Genomic DNA, 21,631 nt, shown 5'->3' with positions numbered 1-21,631 from the left:
TAATTGTGTTCTTATAAAGAATGTCCGACGCATTCGAGTGGTGGGAATCGAATCGGGCAGTTGTGGAAAGCATCAAGGCATTTTCCGACTGTTTCGATTATCTTCAAGAAGCAGCTTCTAAGAAAGAACTCCCCAGAAATCTTCCCGTTCAAAACAAGGGTCAAAATGAAACCGAGCTTCCTCCAATGGTCCCTAACTCAGATGAAGAATGTCTCGTGAACGGGATGAAAAAAGCAGGAGTTAGTCCAATTGACGACGGCATGAAGCTACTCGACTGGTTTACGGAGGTGGAGAACGAAATGTCGCACAAAGTAGCCGATCCTGTCTCAAAAGCGATGCTCAACAATTTGGAAAGCGATAAAAACTTTTCAGCTGCTATTCTTCGATCTGTCGACTCAGCATTAGGAACGGCTTTATAGATTCTTTTAAATTTCGCTCTAAATATTTAAAATAATGGTTGTTTTCGAGCCTCTTCACAAGGTTCGCTAAATGCAGTTTCATCCGAATATGTTTCCGTCCGTTCAAAAACATGTGCCCTTCACGAAGCTTGCGAGTCTCTACTTCTTGAACAAACTCGGTTGACGGACTCCGCCGAGGCCATCCATGAAAAACTTTCCTATTTCCAAGAGCGAGATGCTATTCGTGCCGCGCTCAAGAATCCCAAACTGGAGGTTAACTCTGAAGCTTTCCTCGCACTTCTCTCACGGATTGACTCGTGCATTAGCTACATGTCCCAGAACTCGCAGTTCAAAGATGCGCCGACCTTCTTAATGCAATTTAATCAGTGCCTTACGCAAGCATTGGGTCAAATTAAAACACATGTGATGCGCTCATTCGAGACGACGACTAATCAACTGCTGGAACGCAAAGTCAGCAAAACCTATTCAAACAGTAGCCTTACCGACGATGCGTTTACGCTTTACTACGGTCGTTTCCGCACAAATGCACCAAAAATCAAGACATTGGTAGCACTGATCGAGTCACGTTCAGAAGGCGCTCCTCAGTACGGCCAAGCGCTTGCCGACATTTACACATGCTACTGCGCCCAACGAGAACAACTTATCGGCCCTGGAGTCTCCTCTTCCTTTAACGATCTCCGGACAGGAAGAGATGTCTGTGGCCTTGTGAGAGCATCGTGCGCGTTCATGCTTCATGTGTGTCAAGACGAGCATCAACTCTTCCGTCATTTCTTCACATTGCCATCTGCAGCACTCGATGAAATGCTGGAGCGTCTCTGTCAAGGTCTATACGATCTCCTCCGACCATTCATTATTTCAATTTATCACCTGGAGACTCTCGCCGAGCTCTGTTCTATTCTCAAGCTCGAAATGATCGACGATCACATTTCTGGAAACCCAGCGGAACTTGGAGCATTTGAAGTGATCGTCAAGCAAATGCTCGAAGATGTTCAAGAGAGACTAGTCTATCGCACTAACATTTACATCAAATCGGACATTCTCGGCTTCAATCCAAGTCAGGGGGATCTTGCTTATCCAGAAAAGTTGCAGATGATGGAAGATATTGCAAAGAAACTTCACACATCGAAAGAAGAAGATAACATGGTGGAGATCTCCTTGGACCATCCTTTGGAGCGGACTAAAAGTATGTCTTCCTCGCCAGCGGATTTGCATGGAATGTGGTACCCAACTGTTCGCCGAGTTCTAGTTTGCTTGTCAAAATTGTACAGGTGTATTGAGCGTGGCATCTTTCAAGGTCTATCGCAAGAAGCACTCTCTAGCTGCGTTGAGTCACTCACTACGGCTTCAAATCAGATAAAGGTTAACTATCGAATGGTTGTTGTGACTTTTTAAATCGTCTTTTTAGCTGAGTAAGTCTGAAATCGATGGACAGCTCTTCCTCGTCAAGCATCTTTTGATTTTACGGGAGCAGATTGCACCATTCCATGCTGATTTTTCGATTCGGGAGACCCGAGTCGACTTTGAAAAGACTAAATCTGCTGCTAATAAACTTCTTCAATCTGACAATATCAGCAGAATATTCAATGTGAGTTTCTGTTGCAATATGTGATATATTATATCTCCAAATTAAGGTCAATCAGCAGAACTCATTGTTAGAGTTTATGCTCGAAGGAAGGCCAGAAGTGAAAGAATACTTCGTTGATTCTAAGAAACATGTCGACCGTCAGTTGAAGCTTGCATGTGAAGATTTTATTTCTTCGCGAACTGCTGCAATGGTCGGTCAGTTGCAAGACTTCCTCACCAGAGCAGAGGCAGTTGTAGAGCTTTCTCGAAGAGATCCACACAATACCAAGGTTTCTTCACGTTATTTCGGTCAAAAAGTAAATACTGTTCAAGGTTCTAAAAGAAAATGGTTTTGCGCGGACGGAATCTATGCAACAACTCTGTAGCGACACATACGCTCTTATGAAGAAGAAAATGACGGAAACCCAAAGCTCAATGCGACTCTACCTGGCGAACAAAGATACAGAGACTATTTTGTTCAAACCGATTCGCCTCAACATCCAGGTTTTTTGTTCTAGTTTGGGCGTATTTGTTAGTTGTTTAGGCTGTCTTCTCGCAACTACAATTGTTACTCTGGGAACACTACTCGACTGAGGACCGTGCAATGATAAATGCTCCAACACCCGAGCAAGTCTCCCTACTGCTTCAGCTCCAAATCTAAACTCTATCCTTATAACTTTTTTTCCTTCCGCTATCATTTACGGGACTGTGCAATATAACTGTAATTGTATTTAACGCAAGCAATCGTCTTTGATTTCGTGTTTAAGAATGGTGAAACTTGTAAAAAATCTCAAAGTTGCGGAGCTTCGATCACTTCTCGAGGAAAGGGGAGAAAGTCCAAAAGGAAGGAAGAAAGGTTAAAATGTCAATAAGGCAAGACGCGTGTATTCGATAAGTTTAACTTGACTAATAAACCTTAAAAGAAAGGGGGAATTAAAACAAAGACTATCTGATTGGCTCGAAGACAATGATCTGGATCCGGATACTTACGACTTTGAAACGCCACCAGATAATGAAATACCTGGACTCGAAAGTGTGCCTGATGATAATCTACAAGTTTCTTCTGAAGATAATGCTGCTCTAGTAGATGAACATCTTCAAAGCCCACAAAAAGATCCTGAGTCCAATCGATCACTAGACGAATCAAGCCTGAAAAAGAATTCAATAACTCCGTCTCGTAAAATTAGAGGTACATGATCAACCAAACGGCAAATGAAAAAAAAACATTCAAGCAAGTCCTAAAAAGCCATCTCCGTCTCCAGCGCCTGCCTCTCCTGGATCTGGCAATTTAGTGATTTGCCTTGATGACAGCATGGAGGAAGAAGACTCGCCAGAGATCGATCTTACTGAGGAAGCTGAAGACGAAGCCGAACTTGAGGAGTTAAACAAAAAAATTGCCGAATACGAAAAGAAAATCCACATAACAAAAAGTGCTCGCCTTCAGATTGAGGAACAAACGGAGATTATACAGAAAAGACGCGATGAATTAAAAAATGACGGTAACTAAAGAATCATTGTAAATTTCCTTCGCGGCATAAAAAATTGTAATTTCAAGAAACCTGCAAGAAACTAGCAGCAGACGCAGCTGCATTGATCAAAAATAAATTGGCAATAGAATTGGCAACGACACGGGCAGGTACGGTTGAAGCGCGCCGTATCCTCAACGTCGAAACAAAAAATAAAGAAGTGCTCCGATCAAAGATCATGCCCAGTGAGATAAAGCTGCGGGAAGCATTGAAAATGCACGAGAGATATTCGCGAGAATTGGAAGAGATTGAAGCTCAGGTCGATCTCGACGAGGAGGAAGAAGGCGATCTTGTCAATAATACGATGCCTTCACGAAACACCCATAGCAAACGTTTCGACGGATATTAGCAACTTACTTGGGAAATCGGTTCCCCATTTGTGCTTTTTCCGCGCCCATTACTGCCTCTTCAATTACGCTGACAATTTTTGTTTTAACCTTTTCGAACGTTGTTTTTTTCGAAAATACAGAAATGTAGTTCAAATCATTTAGAAATGAGGTGATGACAGCAGAGGAAATCGAACTTTGCTCAACCCTTGCGGGTATTTACTTTGGCCCGGACTTTAAAGATTTCGTCTCTATCATCGGCGGAAATGACTTTCTCACGCTTTTTCACATCAAACAGCGAATAACAGTGAGCGAAAACTCAAATCAATGATTTTATTAATATTTTTAAAATAGTCGTTTGCGGGAAAAGTCCAGCTGGCCCAGCGTCTCGAGCGCGTGGAGCATGTACTGACCCTCTTTCTGAGACACAGAATCATTGAATCGAGGACAGCAAATGGTGTTACCCAGTATCGACTTGTTCTTCAAAATATTCGAATCTTTCTTTCCTTTCCGCGATTCAAATTCTTTGTGATTGAGCTCTTTGGGAAGCTTGGCGCGGCTATTCTTGAGTTTCTTCTCGAACGTGGCCAGTGCCAAGCGTATGAAATCATTGAAGAGTTAGCTCCGTGCATAACTATGTATGAAGACTTGACATTTCCTGTTCCGAACGGGGAGGGTTCGATATTCCTCGCTACTTATCAAATGGTTACTTGATAGATCCGTTTATAACGTGCTTATTTAAAAATATACTGAACTCTCGCAAAGATGCAACCGATGAAGAAATTCAAAGACATCAGTACGAAGCTGCAAGCATAAGAATTCGTGACTGTTTCAGCCTGATGGTCGCGAATAGCTTCATATCAAAAGAGCCTATCTTAGTTGGAAATAGAGAGTTCGTGGAGCCAGGAGAGAAGAGATTCGAAGTTTACTTTAAAAATCCAGGTAAATCGGCTTTTTCAAGTTATGATTCAAAGTCATTTTTAAAATAAAATTAGCCGTGGATAAGATCGCCGGAAATCCAGACTATTGGAGCCTGGACTTAGTAAGATTGAAGCAGTTCACGACAGATCAGCTACTGGTCGACTATACACGCCATAAGTGTGGCGCCGAAGCCGCCAATGTTATGCGACACATATTGAGGCTGCAAAACTACTCAAGGGATGTCCTTTGCTACGAATACAGCGTAACGCAGGCAGAAATTCAAAGAATATGCGCTGATGCCGGTGATCAAACCGATCACGGACTAGACGGCAAGTTAGATCTTTTGATCAGGAAAGCGTTTAAATCAAGACCAAAAGAAGTTTACTCTGATATGTTAATTTTTGAACGCTTTGAAGATTTCAATTTTTGGAAAAGAACGGGACAATGTTATCAGTTCTGATTTTTGACCAGGTCGAACGAATGGTGCAACAGGTGGTTCTACAGTGGATTGCAGCCAAGTACGGAACGGATGCTAGGAAAATAATGGCGCTTCTTTTCGAGGGAAATTACTTAGAGCCGAAGAATGTAGCGAAGAAGTGCGTGATGGACGAGAAGGATGCCAACCAAATTCTGTATCGTTTGATGAACGATGGACTTGCTTCGTTTCAAGACATGACCCCTGCTGGAAATTTCTTCCCATATTACTGCACGTACTTGTTCAACTGTAATAAGGTGAAAGTTATTCAGCACGCCCGAAAAGCCGCACTCAATGGTAAGTTTTGTATTTTTCACGCTTGATAAGTTTTCTCCTCTAGCCCAAAATAAGTTAACGTTGCGACGCCGGCTAGAATTTGACAAGGTGAAGGATCTGATTAAAAAGAAGAAAACTATTGAGGATTACAAGGCAGCTCATCCAGTAAGTTTCTGAATTAGGAAACGATGAGTAACGTTATTCGAGGAAGAGAATTTGGAAGACGCGCTCTTGCCGCGAGAGGAGCGTGAAGTAGAAAGCTACCACAGAATGGAAGAAATGCTTCTTCAAAGACTTAACTCGCTTGAGCAGCAAATCATCTTGAGCGAGGCGTATATCGCAATGAAACGAAAAAAGCTAAAGGAAGAATGCAGCACAAAGGGATGGGATCCTGTTCACAAATTGGCCGCGAAAAAGAAAAAAGCTGCGTAAATCGTTACCGATCTTTTTCTGTAGAATGTCGTTTATGGCTGGGCTCGGTATAACGTCTGAAAAGGCAGCAGTCGTCGTCGAATTCGGATCAAGATACACGAGAATAGGCTTCAGGTTTGAGAACCCCTATACGAGAAAACCCCTTACGAGAAAATATAGCGGAGAGACCGGTCCTCGAGCCATCTGCAGAACTCCGGATGACTTTTCAACTGCGTCCGTTGATGAAATCGGCGAATTTCTTCTCTGGCTTTATAACCAGCAGCTTCAAATCTCCCCACGTGAGCGAAGGCTACTTGTTGTCGAAGATATCAACCAACGCAAGGACTTTCGAGAGAATATAGTTGAAGCCGCGTTAACTCGAATTGCGCTACCGGGCTTGGTTTTTGTTCCGCGACCAGTAGCAGCGATTACAGCTACTGGTATTAACTCCTCCACGGCTATAGGTTTTGGTACTTACTACCACGGTAAATTACGCGGTTAATTTTAGTGGCTCAACTTGGATGGAGCGGGCTAAACATAACTAGCGTGATTCACGGGGTTCCAGAGATTTGGAATCAACAAGAAAGCACCATTGGCGGAAAACACCTTGTCAACGAATTCCGAAAAACTGTAGACCCGGGTAACTCCGTTTCCACTGACTTCTTGGAAGATGTTATAAGCAGATTAGGCTTTTTCCGATCAAGAGCGCATCTAGTCAACCCACCAGAGGTACTAAAAACACTTCCCGGTTGGCGCAGCGATTAAAAATGTCTTTTCTAGACACTGGAAAAGCAGGATGAAAAAACAATACCCATCGACGTAGACAGTGAAAAAGTGTTAAATGTAAAGCGGTCTACAGTTCGAGATACTGTCGAGTTACTTCTCGATCGCCGCGCTGAAGATGAGACGATCACAACGAAAATTTTAGACCTTCTATTAGAAAGCCCGATTGACAATCGTCGAGCATTAGCTGCACATATCATTTTGTCTGGGGGCCTCGCCAAGCTGAAAGGAATCGGTAGAAGATTGCTTGAAGAAATAAGAGAACAGCTAAAGGAGGAAAAGTACAAGAAACTCAAAGACTTGAGGGTAAGCCGGAAGAAAAGGCAACTGCTCATTCTTATTCAGTTTTCAATTGTTAAAATGCCCGCGCAATCAAATTGCATTTGCTGGCTTGGCGGCGCGCTGTATGCGAGTGGAGAGTCGACGTGGAGAATGCAAATGGATCTCGCAAACTGTGCACTCAACAAGGACGAAATCAAAGAAGAGAGCAGCTCCTCTAAGATCGACACGACGCGCATTCCCGACTGGTACGCCGGTGCTGCCGATCTTCCAGAGCCAAAGCAGAAGATTTCGTCACTCTCAACAGTGACACCGTCGTTTACAACCATGAATTCACCCATAAGACGCATGCTTCAAATCTCCAATATTCCAAAATAATCACTCGTGTGTTGTTCATTCTCCCTGCATTTCGCAGAAAGTTCATGTAGTTTATATTGTCTGATAGCTTTCACCTGTCTTTTCCCTAACAGAATTTCTTCAACAAATGATTGCAGCGCGCGTTCTACAAGTGTTAAATAGTTAAGTTCATTGGTCGTTTGATGAAATTTCAATACAAAGAAGACCATTCGTTCGAGAGGCGCCGGCAAGATGGCGACAAAGTTAGACTCAGATATCCGGAAAGAGTGCCTGGTACATCTCATTCGTAATACCGCCTCTTATTTTTAAACTTTTAGTCATCGTGGAAAAGAGCCCCAAAGCTCGCGTAGCAGACGTTGACAAGAAAAATACTTGGTTCCGACAGAATTAACAGTAGCTCAATTTTTGTTCATTATCAGGTACGATTCGGCTTTTGCATTTATCTCGAACCCGTTTTAGAAAAAGAATCGACTTGAGACCAGAAGAAGCTCTCTTTTTCTTCGTTAACGGGACCATTCCAGCATCGTCGCTGTCCATGGGCGAGGTATTTTAGACTTGCGTTTCGACGAATAAATCCTTTCACAGGTCTATCAACGTTACCACGACGAAGACAGCTTTCTTTACATGATGTATTCCGATGAATCAGTCTATGGAGATTCCTCTTAAATCGCTCCTCAAAGTACTCTCTTCATAAAAATTCTCAAAAACCTAATTCAAAAAATTCAAAGGCAATCCTCTTCTTCTTTACCGTTTCACACCTTTGGATAAGACATTTTCGAATTTCGGGGTCAGTAATTCAATTGCATTTAGTGCAAAAGTTAACCTAGCTCATTTAACCCGGACTTTTAGATAAACGCGATTGGGCGCGTTTGAAATTTCCAATTTCTTATCCACTCGTGTAGTTCCTAATGATGCTCTTGAATATGATTATTTCTGTTTTATTACCTCTTTTCCTCTCTCCCTAACAATTGTTTCTAGCGTATCAAGTCTACATCTTCGACTAAAAGTAATCATTTCAGAATGGAGGTGTTTAAAGAGCTGGAACTAAAGATGAATTACCATAAGAATTTTTTGGCCGAAAAAAAATTTTTTGAGATAAGAACATATTCTGAAAGCCCAAGTCAAAATTAGTCGATTCCCAAATTTCTAGGGCTCAATGACGTCATTATGACGTCATTTATGATTAATAAATGACCGAAAAGGCTCCAAATTCATGAAACTTTGGAACGCTTTTTGAGGCGGTTTTTGCTGGAAATAGATTTTTCTATTGATTGCATGTTCTTCGCGATCAAAAACTACGTAGGGACCCGAGGTTTATTTTTCGAACCGACCGGTTTCAAAAATTGAACCGGTCGGTAATGGTTGATATTCAACGGTTTGATCCCGGGTCCCTACGTAGTTTTTCATGGAAAATCCGAATCCGGCGAGAAAAACAAAATTAAAAAACGTTTTAGGCTCGAAAAAGCGTTCCAAAGACAAAATTTTCAAATCAGCCCGATGACGTCATAATGACGTCATCTGACCCTAGAATTTAGTGATTCTGTTTAACTTTTAATGGGCTTTCAGAATATACCAATATCTCAAAAAATTTTTTTTTGCCCGAAAAATTCTTATGGTAATTCATCTAAAGTACAGAACGATCGAAGCCGATCTCACGCGCTTTCTGTCCAAAAACAGCCACTTTCAAGATCAAGAATCCGCCTTTGAAAAAATCGCAGAGCAGTACAGTTCAGGTTCGCTGTAACAGCCAAACTGTTTTTACGAATATTTCAGCATTGATCGAGTCAAACAACCGCAAACGAATTATCATGGGCGAAATGGACCAAATCAAGGGTCAAGTTAAGAAATGCCACGAATATACAAATTGTATCATCCCTGACATTCCCAACGAACAGTGAGTCTTGATATATTTAACGGCGTTTTTTATTGACTTCGTTAGTGTTACAGCAAAATTTCAACAAGAACTTGAAGCGGCACACTCTCTCGTGAGTGAGTTCAAAAAGCTTCGCACCGACGAATTCGAGGAAATCTGTAAACAAGAAGCCTCTCTCAAGCGAGAAATTGATGTCACTATACGTCGAGCAACCGAGATAGAGCGGAATAAAGAAGTATCCCACGAGAAAGAGAATCACTACAAAAAGCGCAGCTTGAACACCGGAAACGCTTCTAATGGCCGCGATCAAGCAGTACAGCAGTTTCAGGATTATGTGGCGAAACACGGTCATTGTGGAAGCTGGAACATGGTGGACCACAGTGTTTTCATAAAAACCTGGAAGAGAGTGTGCTCGCAAGAATACAAAGACAACGTGGCCGATGTAGAATCTCTCGAACACGACAGCGCAGTCATGGATGAATTCCAGCAGGCTCTGCCCGGACGAACGATGAAAGACATTAGCGACCATCTACAATGGTATCAGCGCTACTACAAACTTGAATATGGGCAAAGAACCGCCATCCAGAAGTGGAAAAAAGAACGCAAAAAGCGCCTCGAGGAGTATCGCAGTGGCCAAGTAAAAAAAGCAGCTGTTGCGCATGAAAATAACGCCAAATCTAATGATAAGATTGATGTTATTGCTGCGAAGAAAAAAGTAACATTACTCGTGAGACCTTGACTAATCATTTTTAAGGCTAGAATCGAAAAGTGGAAGCAAGAAAAGGAGCAAGCTGAGGAACAAATACGGCTCCAAGAAATTGCAAGAAAAGAGCTGGAAGAAAAGAAGAAAAAGAAAGAGATAGCGGAGCGACGCAAAATTCTTCAGGAGCGCGACTTACAGCGTCAGCGAGATTCCGACGCTCTCAAACGAGTTAGAGAACAAGAAAAGGAAATGGAAATCGAGTATAAGCGAAAGAAGGGAGCTGAAGCTAATGCGGTAATTCATATTTTTTAAAATAAATTTTTCATTTTCAATTTTAGAAAGTCAAAAGCTTAACTGCTCGGGACATCGTGTCAAGGCAACAACAAACGCGCGAGAGGCAAGAATCTGAGCGGATGAAGAATATCGAGAAACAAATCAAAGAGACCCGACGAAAGCAAAGAAATGATCAGCTAGCAGACTGGGATCCAACAAGAGTTTATCAGCCAACTTCTTCCCATCAAAGGCGCGTTAACTAAATCAGATTTTTTTGAAATTATTACCAATATATGTACGAATATATATTTTTCGTGAACGCTTGACAGACGGCTTATGTCGACAGAAAACCCTTCTCAGCCGACACGCACCTTTATTCTTCAGCCTGGAGGCCGCGCACAAGCTTCTTGGAGAGCGGGACTATGATTAAATTCTTTATTTCAGCTTTTTCAAACACTGTCGGTCTAGCCATTCTGTAGTACAGACTCTGTACTACAGAGTATGTGCTCCCTCCTGTATCTCTTCAGTTATGCTCTTCCACTTTCAAAGTCAACAATTTTGAATCTTCACATTTTTTTCACAATCTTTTTTACTTTTACTTTTGTACGGGAAATCTCACATTTTTAATAAAGATATCTATTTTCTATCTATTCACTGAAACTGTTATTTCAGCATTTCGCTCCACAATGACTATCGTTTCGGGTCTCTTGAAGAGCTTGCGTTGGATACCAACGTTATTCGTGACGGGGGTGATTCTCTGGTCTTACTATGCGTACGTTGTTGAGTTGTGCATTCTGTCAAGTGGTTCTAAATAATCAACATTAATCATCTAATTTTGTGAAAGCAAAATGCAAGAACCACGATAAGACAGTAAGTTCGAATGGGGAACGAGTAGCCTACCTTATCATTTATCACCCGTTGCTGATGCTGTTTGTATGGTCGTATTGGCAAGCAGTAATGACAGAGCCACACTATCCTAAGCAGGAGTACTTTCTCTCGGCAGAAGAACAACACAAAATTGAAAACGCCACGACAGAGGAGGAGCAATCGTTGCTTCTGCGACAAGTGGCCCGCAATCTTCATGTGCAAAATCGCACGATTGGCGGCTCCTATCGATACTGTCATATAACAAAGTGCATCAAGCCAGACCGAGCGCATTATTGTTCAGGTAGGCTATTGATTTAAAGCCGCAAAGGCAAGTAAATTTTAGTGACGAAAAAAGTTGTATTAAAAATGGACCATTACTGTCCGTGGGTTAACAATTGCGTCAGTTGGTCCAACTACAAGTTCTTCATGCTCTTCCTCTTTTACGCACTGACGTATTGTTTATTCGTCTGCACTACTTCATTCAAGGTATATTCAGTCGCCAAGGAACTAAATAAAACGCAGTTTCAAGTACTCACTGCTCTTCTGGAAAGACGAACTCAAGGATTCACAGAGCGCTCGTTTTCATATTCTCTTCATTTTCCTCGTTGGGTCCATGTTTTCATTTTCCGTCTCGGTGCTTTTCTTCTACCACATGTACCTCGTCTTTTACAACATGACTACTCTTGGTATTAACAGTTCTATCGACGCTGATGAATTACTATTTCTTTAAAGAAAGCTTCCGCCCGCCAGTATTCGTCAATGGAATGGTCGACAAGCGCGCTTACAACCTTGGAAGGCGAAAAACTTCGAAGAAGTCTTTGGGACGAACCCGAAGTTGTGGATGTTTCCTGTTTTCACTTCGCTCGGCGACGGCCATGTTTTCCCTCTCAGATCTCAACGAGAAAGAGACCTGGAGCGAAATTACAATCACATTTCTTCAAGTTCTGAATCCGAGTTCGTCTAAAATGAGCAATTTATAGTTGACTATCGTTCCATTTTGCCTAACTCGAGTTAGACAGTGTCTGAGCGCCCACTCAAGTTCCCTCAATGATGTCGTCTAAAATTTAAACTTTAAGTTATTCTGCACAACATTCCAGTTATATTCGTTTGTCCAATGTGCGACACTCAACTTCGAAAGATAATTCTGTTCATATTTTTATTTTACCTTGCGCGGCACGAAGCTAATGAAAACGATGAAGCAATGTAAATTTTTCTGTTACCTGTACCATCCGCTTCTAACTTTAAACTATGTAAATCAAAGACGCGAAGTTTACTGCTGTTCATACCAATATTTACTGAAATCTTGATAATACATGTAGTTGCCAAATTCTATCCCGCTCGCACGAAAATTAATTAGAGAAAATGAGTGCAAAGATGATCAAAGCATCGCTCGGAACGATGGAAATGGGCAGAAACGCCACTGTGGGAGACGTGCCCAAAAAAATGGTCGAGTTTTTTTTGAGCAAGGGTGGATCTATCGGGGCTGACGAAATCGATACTGCCTTTATGTACGTCGGCGGAAAGACGGAGAAAGTTCTAGGTATGACTAAAGTTTATTTTGTTTGAAAATCAGAACTCGTCGAGTGGCATGCCATGAACCAGTTCCATCGCCACTGCATCTGACTGCACTTCCCCTTGCAGCAGCTAAGATTTTCTTAGTTATTGCGCTTGGAAGTTTTCAATACTTGGTCCATGTCTTGAATTAGTTCTTGCGCTTCTTCCTCTGTGAGAGGATCATCCCCAAATGTCGTCAGAAATTCTCTCAGATGCGAGGTTTTTATTCTACGGCCTATCGTTCCATCTTCGAAGATTTTTGCCACTTCTAGCGTCTTTAACGATTCACCAAGAGTATCCTCTGCTAGAACCTCTCCAGAAGCGGCACTATAAATCCCAGCAAAGAGATTCCAATCAATCGATGGAATCTCGTCATCTTTTAGTCTCTTTCTAAAGCCAAATAAAATAGTAAGACAAGTACAAATGTACCTTTGTGCTTCAAGAAAAGTTTCCGTAATGACTAGATTAGTCATGCGAAGACAATCGCCAAGCTGCGAAATTTCAATCACATCGTCTTTTTTCTCTCGTTCAAAAACCTCGAAAGCGGCCTTGAGCTCTGGCGCAATGTCCATGTTACTATCACCTGAAAGAGAAATAAAAATCGCTCCTTTTGATGAAGAAAAAAACTTCGCGTGTATAATAGAAATTTCCATGGTGACCCTTGAATGTGTCTTAATCGATTTACTCTTGTACTAAAGCGCGATAGAAGAACAAGGCACACCACTCAAGCTGAAGATTTAACGTTGTCTGAATCATCATTTGCTTTGATTAAAAAAGTTTTAAGGAACCATTCCCGCATGGAAGAAACCAGAAATCGGGATGGCTACCAAGGTGAATCCGTGGAACGGAAAGGGACTTGGAAAGGAGTCTGTCCGTAAACAGCTCGAAACCTCGTTGGCGAACATGCGAGTCAAGAAGGTTCAGATTTGTTACTTACATGCTCCAGGTGAGTTTTCTCTACTGCTTCCGACTTTTTCTCGTTCTCAAGAAGCCATTTATATATCCGAAATATTCATTTGCGGAACGTTTTCCTGTTGCGATAGACATATGTTAAGATCACGAAACACCTCTTGAAGAAACTCTGGCTGCTATGAACGAAATGCACCAAGAGGGCAAATTTGATGAGCTCGGACTATCGAATTATTCCTCATGGGTACGTTTTAACTTGTTTTCTTCATGTTTACTTTCCGCTGCCTTATCATAACGCATTTGTCAATCGTCTCATCATAATCAGCGTCTCTATGGAAATAGTGTGTGTTCTCTTGTTTCCGCTGATTTTGTTCATGAACTTCAACTCAAGCCGATTTCCGGTGTCGCGACTTTATGGGGATTTGTTTCTCTGTTGTAATGAGATCTTTAGCTCGTGGCTGAAGCAGTCAACATTTGCAAGCAGAAAGGCTTCATCGTTCCCACTGTTTACCAGGGAATGTACTCTGCTATCACGAGGCAAGTAGAAGTCGAACTCATCCCTTGTCTGCGATATCACAACATGCGTTTCTACGCATACTCTCCCCTTGGTGGCGGTATTCTTACTGGCAAGCATAAGTTCAAGGATGAGGAAGAGCAGAAGATCGAATTCGGCCGATTCAATATGAACAACAATGGATGGGACAAAATTTACAGGTTAAAAACTCCAACGTCTTCAAAAGTTGAATTTGTTAAAGAGATCGCTACTGGAAAGTTGAGCACTTCAACGCAATGGAAAAGATCAAGGAGCTTCTGGCAAAGCACCACGATGGAGAAGATGCTACCGTAGCCGAGGCAGCTTATCGATGGCTTCTCCATCACTCATGCCTCTCTGGAGAGAAAGGCGATCGCATTGTTTTAGGCCAGGCTTTATACTAGGCAAACGCTGAAGTTCCATTCAACTTGATTTGAAATTTTCCTTTGAAAGCCTTTGAAAGGTGCTTCAAGAGTTGAGCAACTCGAAACGAACATGAGTTACATGACGAAAGGCCCTCTTCACGAAGAGCTTGTGACTTTTATGGATGAATGGTGGAAGAGCACCAGTCACTTTTGCCCAAGCTATCTGAGATAACTTCTCAATGGGAAACTCTCATCTTGCTGAAATATTTTCACATCCTTCGGGATAGACAATTCTTATCAAATACAGGGATGGAAATAGGAGAAAATTTTCAAGCGGCACCGGCACGGCACGGCACAACCAAAATACCCGTGCCGCGGCACGGTACGGCACGGCACGGCACAAAATTCGATAATGGGGTGCCGCGGCACAACGGCACGGCACGGCACAAATTCGAATCATATAACTTATTTATATAAATGAAAAAAATTAAAGCTGCTAGTGTACTTATAGAATTTTCAAAAGTTAAAATGAAAACCATAATAAAATCAAAATCTTGGATAATTTGAATTTTTCTAACAATGGATGAGAGTGGGGTTGGGGCCGTCAAGCCCCTTAAATTAATAAATCAAGGAACGGGGCTGAAACGGCCCGAAGGGCCGTCAAGCCCCTTAAATTAACAAATCAAGGAACGGGGCTGAAACGGCCCGAAGGGCCGTCAAGCTTCTTAAATTAACAAATCAAGGAACGGGGCTGAAACGGCCCGAAGGGCCGTCAAGCCTCTTAAATTAACAAATCAAGGAACGGGGCTGAAACGGCCCGAAGGGCCGTCAAGCCCTTAAATTAACAAATCAAGGAATGGTTAATTTTACTGTGCCGCGGTGCCGCAACCAGATTTTACTCTCCGGCACGGCACGGTACGGCACGTGCCGTGCCGTGCCATGCCGCTGTGCCGTGCCGTGCCGTGCCGCTCAGATTTCCATCCCTGATCAAATACTTCTGATTCGGAGTATTTATTCTTGATTCCAGTTCAATTACTGTTAGCTCAGAATTATTCAAGCTGTCCGATGGAAAGATAATTAGACCTAATTCAAAATGGTCCTTTTGAATATAAATTTAGAAAGAAAATGTCAAGAAAAAAAACATGGGTATTGCTTTTATCAATAAAGCAAGACCATTTTCATTTCGTCATGGCTGAGCTACGAGCTTTAGCAGAGTTGATGAAGATCCCTGCTCATCATTTTAGTGACGCAGAATGTGCACTGGTGAGTTCAGCTTAGATAATACAGAGCAAAAAAGTATATTCAGAATAACGTCAGATTCAATTTGAAGGAAGATAAAGATATTACCGAAGTCAAACTTCGCGAGTTATGCTCGAGATCCATTTCAATATATGGATTATACGAGTTGTGGGAAGAAGGAGCGTCGTACGAAGAAGTTCACAAAAACTTTCGGTCAGTAAACACATAACAAAAAGAAGTTTAATAATGCTACTCTAGGGAAAACGATGATAGTCTGAGGGCTCCTTTTTACGAAAAAGAATTCGCTTTCGAAATCGAACTAATTCACCGAAAAAAGATGACCATGCCAGAGAGAATTCGCAAGTTTGATTCTTTTGCAAACTGCTTGCCAATGCGAGGCAAGATCAACTTAAAAAATCCCGAGTGCAAAATAACGATCATCGAGAATTATGGGATACCAAAGGATAACTCGCCTCGTCGCGAAGACGACCTTGTCTACGTCTCAGTTGGTCGATTTCTCTGCAATGGACAACGAAACTTGATCGAAAAATATGCTGTCAGGAATCGTGTCGCCGTTGGAAATACCTCCATGGATGCAGAGTTGTGCCTGTTCATGACCAACTTGGCGCAAGTGAGCGCAGGGTCTCTTGTTTTTGACCCATTCTGTGGGACGGGGAGTATGCTCCTCACTTCCGCACATTTCAAATCGATGGTCTTGGGGTCGGATATTTGCTGGAACGTAATGATGGCGAAAGGAAAATCAGCGAGAATGGGACAGGAAAACAGAAAACCGAACGAAACACTCCGTGGAGCTTTAGAAGGATTTGGACTTGGAGGACATTGTGTGGACTCATTAGGTTGGATTTTAAATTCGCTTTTCTATGACTAAGTAATGATCCTAAATTTTGCCTTATTCGTTCGACAAAATTATGAATCCGCGGATGAGTTATTGACAACAACATCAACCCCTGGAGAGGCATAGATGGTGGTTGGTTTGACGCGATTATCACTGATCCTCCTTATGGGGTCCGAGAAAAGTCGGAAAAGGTTGGAACTTCGAAGAAATTTGATGACTGGATTGACTTTGATGGGACGCATTTTCCGGATAAAGTCGCTTATAATTTGAACGACGTGTTCGCAGACTTGATGAAGTTCTCCAACAAGCACCTACGCGTTGGAGGACGACTAGTCTTTTGGTATCCGGTCTCGAGAGAAGAGCTAAAAAGTATTGATAGTTTATTTTCAGGTTCAAACAGTAAATTTCAGAGCATGGCAAGCTTCTTTACCCGCGGCACTCTTCTTTCGAACTGTTTTGCGATTGCGAGCAAATACTGAACATGAGGACGTCGAGGATATTGCTAGTTTATTCAAAAATACAATCACATCATTCCGAAGATGTTGACGCGTCTGGCGACGTACTCAGTCTTCAAAATGGCTTCCGTGATATTTATTTTCAACCCTGTCCGCCTGGCACTCAACCGGTCAACAAAAAGTGGAAGCCGAAGCCGGCGGATAAATAGAATCTATTCTCTTGAGCATTTGAATTATCTAATCAGCTGGCTGAAAATATTCCATTTCTTACTTTTTAGATGGTTGTGTTGCGTCGTAGACAATTGAACTTGATTCGAGGATGTGTCTTCCTCTTTGGGCTGTTTGGAATGCTCGCCTTTCTTTACTACTTTACTGAAGATACAAAAGAGATCCAACGAAAGCTAGAAAATGTGCTCAAAGATATCAACATCGACACAGGTAACAGAAAATTTGGGCAAGAGCGTTTGAAGTTCTCCCCTAGAAAATGCAATGGAAGCAATCAAAGAACTTGAAGATCATCTTGAGGATTTGGAAATAAGACCGATGCCTGAAGCGCAATTCGTCGTTTACAATCGAGTTCCAAAGGTGAATACTATTCTCGTTCGAACGGTTCGATTACTCTATTCGTGTTTCAGTGCGCATCGATGTCAATGACTACCCTGAGTTATAAACTGGGAGGAAAGAACAATTTTAAAGTGGAGTCACCTTACGAGCCAGGCGAGAAGCCCGAAAAGACCATCACGGAGCAGCGAGAATTCGTCGATTTCCTTCAAAACCAAGAACCTCCATATATGTACATTAGACATCAGTACTACATTGACTTCAGGTTAAAGAAATTAGCTCGAATGAATACAAATTTCTTCTTCAGTGAACTCAACGAAGATTTTTCCGCTGCTTACATCAACATGATCCGTGATCCGATCGACCGTTTTGAAAGTTTCTACTATTTCTCCAGATTCGGCAATGAAAAGGGCGGTGGTGGGAACGCGCGGCTCTCCGATGAACAACGTAACGAGTCTGTTGATGAGTGCGTCGCAAAAAAGACGCCGTGAATGTACCCAACCTGTTTGGCAAGTTGTTCCTTACTTTTGTGGCATGGACGCTGAATGCAACAATCGACATATTCGCGCCGTTCAGATTGCCAAAGTAAGTAGAGATGACAAGCTCGATAGTAATTTGAATTAGAATCCTTTTCGATATTTTATTGAAATCACCGCAATCAAGTATTTATTATTTATTCCAGGAACATATTGAAGAAAACTATCTCTTCGTTGGAACTCTTGAAGAAATGGACCTTTCTCTCGGGATTCTGGAGCAGCTGTTGCCTGGTTTCTTCAGCGGTGCCCGAGAACTCACCGTTTCGGACGAATCCCAAAACATGAAAACACAAACGAAAACTTTGAACAAGAAAAAGACATCGCCAGAGACGCGAGAATGGCTCAAAGAAAACACTTCGCTGAAGCTTGAATACGAACTCTACGACTTTGTCGTGGAGCGCCTCCACCGTGCTGCCAAAAAACTAAAAGTTTCCTAATTTTACCTACTCAATCAACCTAACCTTCTTTCGCTAACTTCATTTTTTCTGTAGCTCTACTTCTGCAAAGCCAAGCATTTATATCACCAGTATTTTTAATAATAAAGATTATGTAAATTGAACTAGTATTTGTCTGAGAACGAGCTATTTTGTCAGACTTTGCTAAGACAGTTGGTTAGTAAACAAGTTGATCAAATTTTGATCGTATTTATCCTCAATTCGATGATTTGCAAGCAAGTTTCTAAATTATTTAAGCTCATGAAAGCAGCATAAGACCTTCGCAGGCGCTTCAGAAGGTTCAGCGCTCCGTGTTGCTTCAAACGATTCAAAATATTTACTACTTGGCCAAAAATATATATACACTCGATTATGCTTTATGCAACAGATTTCCGTTCAAAGAGACGTTTAATTTAATATTTATTAAGCATTTTGTACAGTGAGTTATATACTTTTCGTATTTCGCAAAGAAAAAAAACAGGCGCTTATATAATAAAGTAGAAAGCGAAGAAGTATTGGTGAACTACAACAGTTATTTGGGTCCTTTCAAAGGATCAGATTCAGGGTCTTTGTTTTCGTGAGGGGCGGCTTAACTTAGTGTAGATGTGCGAAAGGTACATGTTTAGTACCTCGTAGGGTTTTGCATCTGTGGATTTGGAACCGTCCTAGTGCGGTTAGTTTCTTGCATTTGTCTTCCTCCATGTCTTCCGTGCTAATAATAGTTTATATTTTTCTATTTTCAGTATTCAGTTCTATTTCAGGGTAAAAAGGTCTCCCATGCGTTAAAAAATAATATCTTACTCTAGCCTCCTCTCTAGGAGCCTTTTTCTCGTCGGAATTGCGAGAGCGCTTTTGGCGCCTTTCTTTCTAAACGAATGATGGAATAGTATGACTTATTCTGCGCTAGGTACGAACCTCTGGTCGGCTTCGTTTTTTCTCATGGTAGTTGTTGACTGTCATGTGACTCTGGTATCCACTAGATCCATTTGAATTCTGAAAAAAAAAGAACTTTTAAAAGGCCATTTTCAGAAGATTTCCTACCTTTCCGGATTCTCTTGAATTTGTCCTTTTGTCGCCGTAAGATGGATATCCAGGTAGTGTGTATTCATATCCTCCTGGTGGCACTCGCGGAGCATCTCATGAAAATAGAATTTTTGCAAAAAAAAAAGACGAACTCACTGTTAGTTGGAGGCATGTTTAGCCACGGTTTGTTCGCCTTTGGCGGTGGGAAACGCATCTTTTCGAGATCCCGCTGTAAATCTTTCTCTTTCTTGTTCTCTTCGTCTTCGTCGACCTTACAGAACTTGTTCTTGATATAATATCCGACCACGCAGGCCAAAACGGCGATAGCAATCATGGGCAACATGATCTTGATAACTTTCTCGTCTTAAATTCCCTTTAGAGAGCATTTTAATTGATAAAATAAACCGACCGTCTTCTCCTCCATCGTAGGATTCGACCCATGCGTAGACTCCTTTAGACAATAATCCGCAACTTATCAACTGAAGTCTGAGCTTGCTCATTTTGGCCCACCGCTTAAAAGATTGATAAGAAATACTGAAATAAGCTTATGAGAACGAGCTAATAAGAGCTGAAAATATCACACTTTGACAAAAAAGATCACGCGCTTATTCTAGCGGTTTTGGAAAACGCACTCTGACGTGATCTTTCCTGGAGTAGCTTAGATATGGAAGTACTGTCAACATAACTTATGGGCCTTTATAAGATTATCATATTGAACAGAAAACCGCCTACTTGCTGCTAACTTTACATCTAATAATACAGCTTAGTTCGGTCGTCGGAATTCTACAGGATCGTTTCACGCCGAGTAAAATCTGCTTTACATTGAAATTTAAGATAATCTCGGATCAACGTAGATCTAGGCCAGAAGATCAGAGAGAGATTTGGGATCATGTTTTGGCTTTTAGTAAGAACCGGTTAGGACGAGCATCCTTTTTTAAATGCCACTACGTTTAGATGTAAAACAAACGTTTTCTGTCTTCTTTACTGGTTTTAAAACCATTTATTTGCTTCTTATTTGTATGTAATGTATAAATATAATATTTTCTATGATTATCATCATGATTTTAGTGAAAGTTTGTTCTTCCTGGTACTTTTTTATTATAGGCTCGTAACGCAACGTCAAGAAGCAGGAGCATTTAAATGTCTTTTTTTTTGATAAATATCTTCCAGTATTGGGGCAGTACACGAATTACGAAAAAGGTTTGATGTACTGCTATCAAAAAATGAAGACCACTTTAATAACTGATTGCTCATACCGTTAGCACGAAACGTAAATCTTCGGGAAATCTCTTTTCTTGATGTTGGCTCTAATATCTCTCAGAACCTTTTAAGATTTTGGTGCTCAGAATGCTCCTCAGCACCGCAACAGCGCCATAAGATGCGCAGCGGCGGTCTCTTTCGCAACGCATGACTACGTTTTTGACGAAGTGCCATCACTGTTCAAGGACATAAATGCAGCTAAATGTGCTATTTATGGCGCACTAAAGCTCCTAAAACGTTTTGATAGGAATCTAATGATTATTGTGGTGTGAGCATCTCTCGACGGGAGTGCTTCCAGCTCCTTGAACGAAATCGCTCGGTCATGCTTTAATTTGGAACTTGAGCCTTTCATCCTGGTTACGAGTACAAACTGTGTCTAGCAGTACCAGAAAAGAATAAAGAAATGGAGACTGCAAGTGAGTGGGCTCGACCACCTCAGTGCGGCCGTGGCGCCGTGGGAAGAAGGTCACGGGCTTGTTTCCGGTCAGTTTCACTTTCTATTGCATCCCTTCTTCCCGCATCAAGGGCGTCTATCCGATAAACTATCTCCATTCTTATCATGATAATTTCGCGTTAACACAACTCTCGAATGAAGTATTGTTAATTGATCAGATGCGCTAGTTCAGTTTCTAATTGAGATGGAAGCTAAATAATGGTTATCCGGTGTGGCGAAGAAAAACCCTTTAAAACTCTGAACCTTTTTTTGTTTAACAAACATAATGGAACCACTAAGCTGCGTTGGCGTCAATGCCTGTCGCTGAAAACCGCTGTTAGCTTTAACACGTTATTCGAGCTTTTACAGCCATACGTATTTTTTCCATCTTGATTAAAAAGTTTTCCTAGCTGATTTGACAT

General features: G+C 41.7%; 10 protein-coding genes across 11 annotated transcripts; 8 read left to right on the top strand and 2 right to left on the bottom strand.

The window, feature by feature from the left end:
• Positions 1–20: 20 nt before the first annotated feature.
• On the top strand, positions 21–3,169 carry LOC145708822 (conserved oligomeric Golgi complex subunit 3-like). The gene is made up of 7 exons (XM_081786519.1): positions 21–354; positions 469–1,778; positions 1,825–2,004; positions 2,051–2,272; positions 2,316–2,486; positions 2,527–2,838; positions 2,910–3,169. The coding sequence occupies exons 1-6, from the start codon at positions 21–23 to the stop codon at positions 2,641–2,643; spliced, it is 2,334 nt and encodes a 777-aa protein (XP_081642645.1). The 3' UTR covers positions 2,644–2,838; positions 2,910–3,169.
• An 833-nt stretch (positions 3,170–4,002) lies between these two features.
• Positions 4,003–5,938, top strand: LOC145708821 (DNA-directed RNA polymerase III subunit RPC3-like). Its single transcript, XM_081786518.1, has 7 exons — positions 4,003–4,141; positions 4,189–4,504; positions 4,600–4,776; positions 4,830–5,112; positions 5,172–5,527; positions 5,571–5,671; positions 5,714–5,938. The coding sequence occupies exons 1-7, from the start codon at positions 4,010–4,012 to the stop codon at positions 5,936–5,938; spliced, it is 1,590 nt and encodes a 529-aa protein (XP_081642644.1). The 5' UTR covers positions 4,003–4,009.
• Positions 5,841–7,755, top strand: LOC145709549 (actin-related protein 10-like). Its single transcript, XM_081787238.1, has 6 exons — positions 5,841–6,052; positions 6,098–6,381; positions 6,426–6,646; positions 6,698–7,006; positions 7,046–7,609; positions 7,654–7,755. The coding sequence occupies exons 1-5, from the start codon at positions 5,964–5,966 to the stop codon at positions 7,355–7,357; spliced, it is 1,215 nt and encodes a 404-aa protein (XP_081643364.1). The 5' UTR covers positions 5,841–5,963; the 3' UTR covers positions 7,358–7,609; positions 7,654–7,755.
• A 603-nt stretch (positions 7,756–8,358) lies between these two features.
• On the top strand, positions 8,359–10,825 carry LOC145709552 (uncharacterized). The gene is made up of 7 exons (XM_081787241.1): positions 8,359–8,386; positions 8,967–9,069; positions 9,110–9,230; positions 9,276–9,924; positions 9,964–10,206; positions 10,251–10,435; positions 10,515–10,825. Exons 3-7 carry the CDS (start codon positions 9,145–9,147, stop codon positions 10,609–10,611), a joined length of 1,260 nt encoding a protein of 419 aa, XP_081643367.1. The 5' UTR covers positions 8,359–8,386; positions 8,967–9,069; positions 9,110–9,144; the 3' UTR covers positions 10,612–10,825.
• A 32-nt stretch (positions 10,826–10,857) lies between these two features.
• On the top strand, positions 10,858–12,379 carry LOC145709551 (palmitoyltransferase ZDHHC2-like). The gene is given in 6 exon segments (XM_081787240.1): positions 10,858–10,986; positions 11,057–11,353; positions 11,396–11,538; positions 11,582–11,738; positions 11,785–11,844; positions 11,847–12,379. Coding segments are annotated over 6 exon segments (942 nt in total). The 5' UTR covers positions 10,858–10,871; the 3' UTR covers positions 12,017–12,379.
• Positions 12,380–12,386: 7 nt separating this feature from the next.
• On the top strand, positions 12,387–14,711 carry LOC145709550 (aflatoxin B1 aldehyde reductase member 2-like). The gene is made up of 6 exons (XM_081787239.1): positions 12,387–12,592; positions 13,391–13,552; positions 13,662–13,759; positions 13,967–14,229; positions 14,271–14,434; positions 14,511–14,711. Exons 1-6 carry the CDS (start codon positions 12,415–12,417, stop codon positions 14,642–14,644), a joined length of 999 nt encoding a protein of 332 aa, XP_081643365.1. The 5' UTR covers positions 12,387–12,414; the 3' UTR covers positions 14,645–14,711.
• Positions 12,593–13,572, bottom strand: LOC145709553 (myosin-2 essential light chain-like). The gene is made up of 4 exons (XM_081787242.1): positions 13,544–13,572; positions 13,036–13,189; positions 12,738–12,996; positions 12,593–12,696 (listed from the first exon to the last, which is right to left on the bottom strand). Exons 2-4 carry the CDS (start codon positions 13,176–13,178, stop codon positions 12,622–12,624), a joined length of 477 nt encoding a protein of 158 aa, XP_081643368.1. The 5' UTR covers positions 13,179–13,189; positions 13,544–13,572; the 3' UTR covers positions 12,593–12,621.
• An 815-nt stretch (positions 14,712–15,526) lies between the features above and the next one.
• Positions 15,527–17,212, top strand: LOC145709548 (tRNA (guanine(10)-N(2))-methyltransferase TRMT11-like). The gene is made up of 5 exons (XM_081787237.1): positions 15,527–15,675; positions 15,719–15,864; positions 15,910–16,508; positions 16,598–16,876; positions 16,918–17,212. The coding sequence occupies exons 1-5, from the start codon at positions 15,538–15,540 to the stop codon at positions 17,169–17,171; spliced, it is 1,416 nt and encodes a 471-aa protein (XP_081643363.1). The 5' UTR covers positions 15,527–15,537; the 3' UTR covers positions 17,172–17,212.
• A 29-nt stretch (positions 17,213–17,241) lies between these two features.
• Positions 17,242–18,609, top strand: LOC145709547 (uronyl 2-sulfotransferase-like). Its single transcript, XM_081787235.1, is given in 6 exon segments — positions 17,242–17,400; positions 17,444–17,547; positions 17,598–17,788; positions 17,831–17,996; positions 17,998–18,108; positions 18,206–18,609. Coding segments are annotated over 6 exon segments (954 nt in total). The 5' UTR covers positions 17,242–17,309; the 3' UTR covers positions 18,497–18,609.
• A 296-nt stretch (positions 18,610–18,905) lies between these two features.
• Positions 18,906–20,906, bottom strand: LOC145707988 (uncharacterized). 2 transcript variants are annotated; one of them, XM_081785589.1, is made up of 8 exons: positions 20,773–20,906; positions 19,926–20,028; positions 19,673–19,879; positions 19,535–19,629; positions 19,409–19,486; positions 19,295–19,360; positions 19,123–19,205; positions 18,906–19,081 (listed from the first exon to the last, which is right to left on the bottom strand). In XM_081785589.1, the coding sequence occupies exons 2-8, from the start codon at positions 20,014–20,016 to the stop codon at positions 19,054–19,056; spliced, it is 648 nt and encodes a 215-aa protein (XP_081641715.1). In that variant the 5' UTR covers positions 20,017–20,028; positions 20,773–20,906; the 3' UTR covers positions 18,906–19,053. The 2 variants fall into 2 exon arrangements, with proteins under 2 accessions (XP_081641715.1, XP_081641716.1); XM_081785590.1 differs by lacking the exon at positions 19,295–19,360.
• Positions 20,907–21,631: the final 725 nt, after the last annotated feature.

The sequence above is a fragment of the Oikopleura dioica genome, chromosome XSR (genome assembly GCF_907165135.1).
Source record: "Oikopleura dioica chromosome XSR, OKI2018_I68_1.0, whole genome shotgun sequence".
NCBI classification, from domain to species: domain Eukaryota; kingdom Metazoa; phylum Chordata; class Appendicularia; order Copelata; family Oikopleuridae; genus Oikopleura; species Oikopleura dioica.
The sequence above is the reverse complement of the archived record's forward strand: the minus strand, read 5'-3'. Positions and strand labels throughout refer to the sequence as shown.

Coding starts and splice junctions, on each gene's coding strand:
- LOC145708822 (XM_081786519.1), top strand. CDS start 21: ATGTCCGACGCATTCGAGTGGTGGGAATCGAATCGGGCAGTTGTGGAA. Junction 2,005..2,050: donor ATATCAGCAGAATATTCAAT/GTGAGTTTCTGT, acceptor CTCCAAATTAAG/GTCAATCAGCAGAACTCATT. Junction 2,273..2,315: donor GAGATCCACACAATACCAAG/GTTTCTTCACGT, acceptor ATACTGTTCAAG/GTTCTAAAAGAAAATGGTTT.
- LOC145708821 (XM_081786518.1), top strand. CDS start 4,010: ATGACAGCAGAGGAAATCGAACTTTGCTCAACCCTTGCGGGTATTTAC. Junction 4,777..4,829: donor AGTTTACTTTAAAAATCCAG/GTAAATCGGCTT, acceptor AAATAAAATTAG/CCGTGGATAAGATCGCCGGA. Junction 5,113..5,171: donor GATCTTTTGATCAGGAAAGC/GTTTAAATCAAG, acceptor AACGCTTTGAAG/ATTTCAATTTTTGGAAAAGA.
- LOC145709549 (XM_081787238.1), top strand. CDS start 5,964: ATGTCGTTTATGGCTGGGCTCGGTATAACGTCTGAAAAGGCAGCAGTC. Junction 6,382..6,425: donor TAACTCCTCCACGGCTATAG/GTTTTGGTACTT, acceptor GGTTAATTTTAG/TGGCTCAACTTGGATGGAGC. Junction 7,007..7,045: donor AGAAACTCAAAGACTTGAGG/GTAAGCCGGAAG, acceptor ATTCTTATTCAG/TTTTCAATTGTTAAAATGCC.
- LOC145709552 (XM_081787241.1), top strand. CDS start 9,145: ATGGGCGAAATGGACCAAATCAAGGGTCAAGTTAAGAAATGCCACGAA. Junction 9,231..9,275: donor CCTGACATTCCCAACGAACA/GTGAGTCTTGAT, acceptor TGACTTCGTTAG/TGTTACAGCAAAATTTCAAC. Junction 10,436..10,514: donor CCAACTTCTTCCCATCAAAG/GCGCGTTAACTA, acceptor AACGCTTGACAG/ACGGCTTATGTCGACAGAAA.
- LOC145709550 (XM_081787239.1), top strand. CDS start 12,415: ATGAGTGCAAAGATGATCAAAGCATCGCTCGGAACGATGGAAATGGGC. Junction 13,553..13,661: donor TTGTTACTTACATGCTCCAG/GTGAGTTTTCTC, acceptor ACATATGTTAAG/ATCACGAAACACCTCTTGAA. Junction 13,760..13,966: donor TATCGAATTATTCCTCATGG/GTACGTTTTAAC, acceptor TGAGATCTTTAG/CTCGTGGCTGAAGCAGTCAA.
- LOC145709553 (XM_081787242.1), bottom strand. CDS start 13,178: ATGGACATTGCGCCAGAGCTCAAGGCCGCTTTCGAGGTTTTTGAACGA. Junction 12,997..13,035: donor ACTTTTCTTGAAGCACAAAG/GTACATTTGTAC, acceptor ATTTGGCTTTAG/AAAGAGACTAAAAGATGACG. Junction 12,697..12,737: donor TAATTCAAGACATGGACCAA/GTATTGAAAACT, acceptor AGAAAATCTTAG/CTGCTGCAAGGGGAAGTGCA.
- LOC145709548 (XM_081787237.1), top strand. CDS start 15,538: ATGTCAAGAAAAAAAACATGGGTATTGCTTTTATCAATAAAGCAAGAC. Junction 15,676..15,718: donor GTGACGCAGAATGTGCACTG/GTGAGTTCAGCT, acceptor AAGTATATTCAG/AATAACGTCAGATTCAATTT. Junction 16,877..16,917: donor CTCGAGAGAAGAGCTAAAAA/GTATTGATAGTT, acceptor AGTAAATTTCAG/AGCATGGCAAGCTTCTTTAC.
- LOC145707988 (XM_081785589.1), bottom strand. CDS start 20,016: ATGAGCAAGCTCAGACTTCAGTTGATAAGTTGCGGATTATTGTCTAAA. Junction 19,630..19,672: donor AAACATGCCTCCAACTAACA/GTGAGTTCGTCT, acceptor TATTTTCATGAG/ATGCTCCGCGAGTGCCACCA. Junction 19,206..19,294: donor CTCCTAGAGAGGAGGCTAGA/GTAAGATATTAT, acceptor AACTATTATTAG/CACGGAAGACATGGAGGAAG.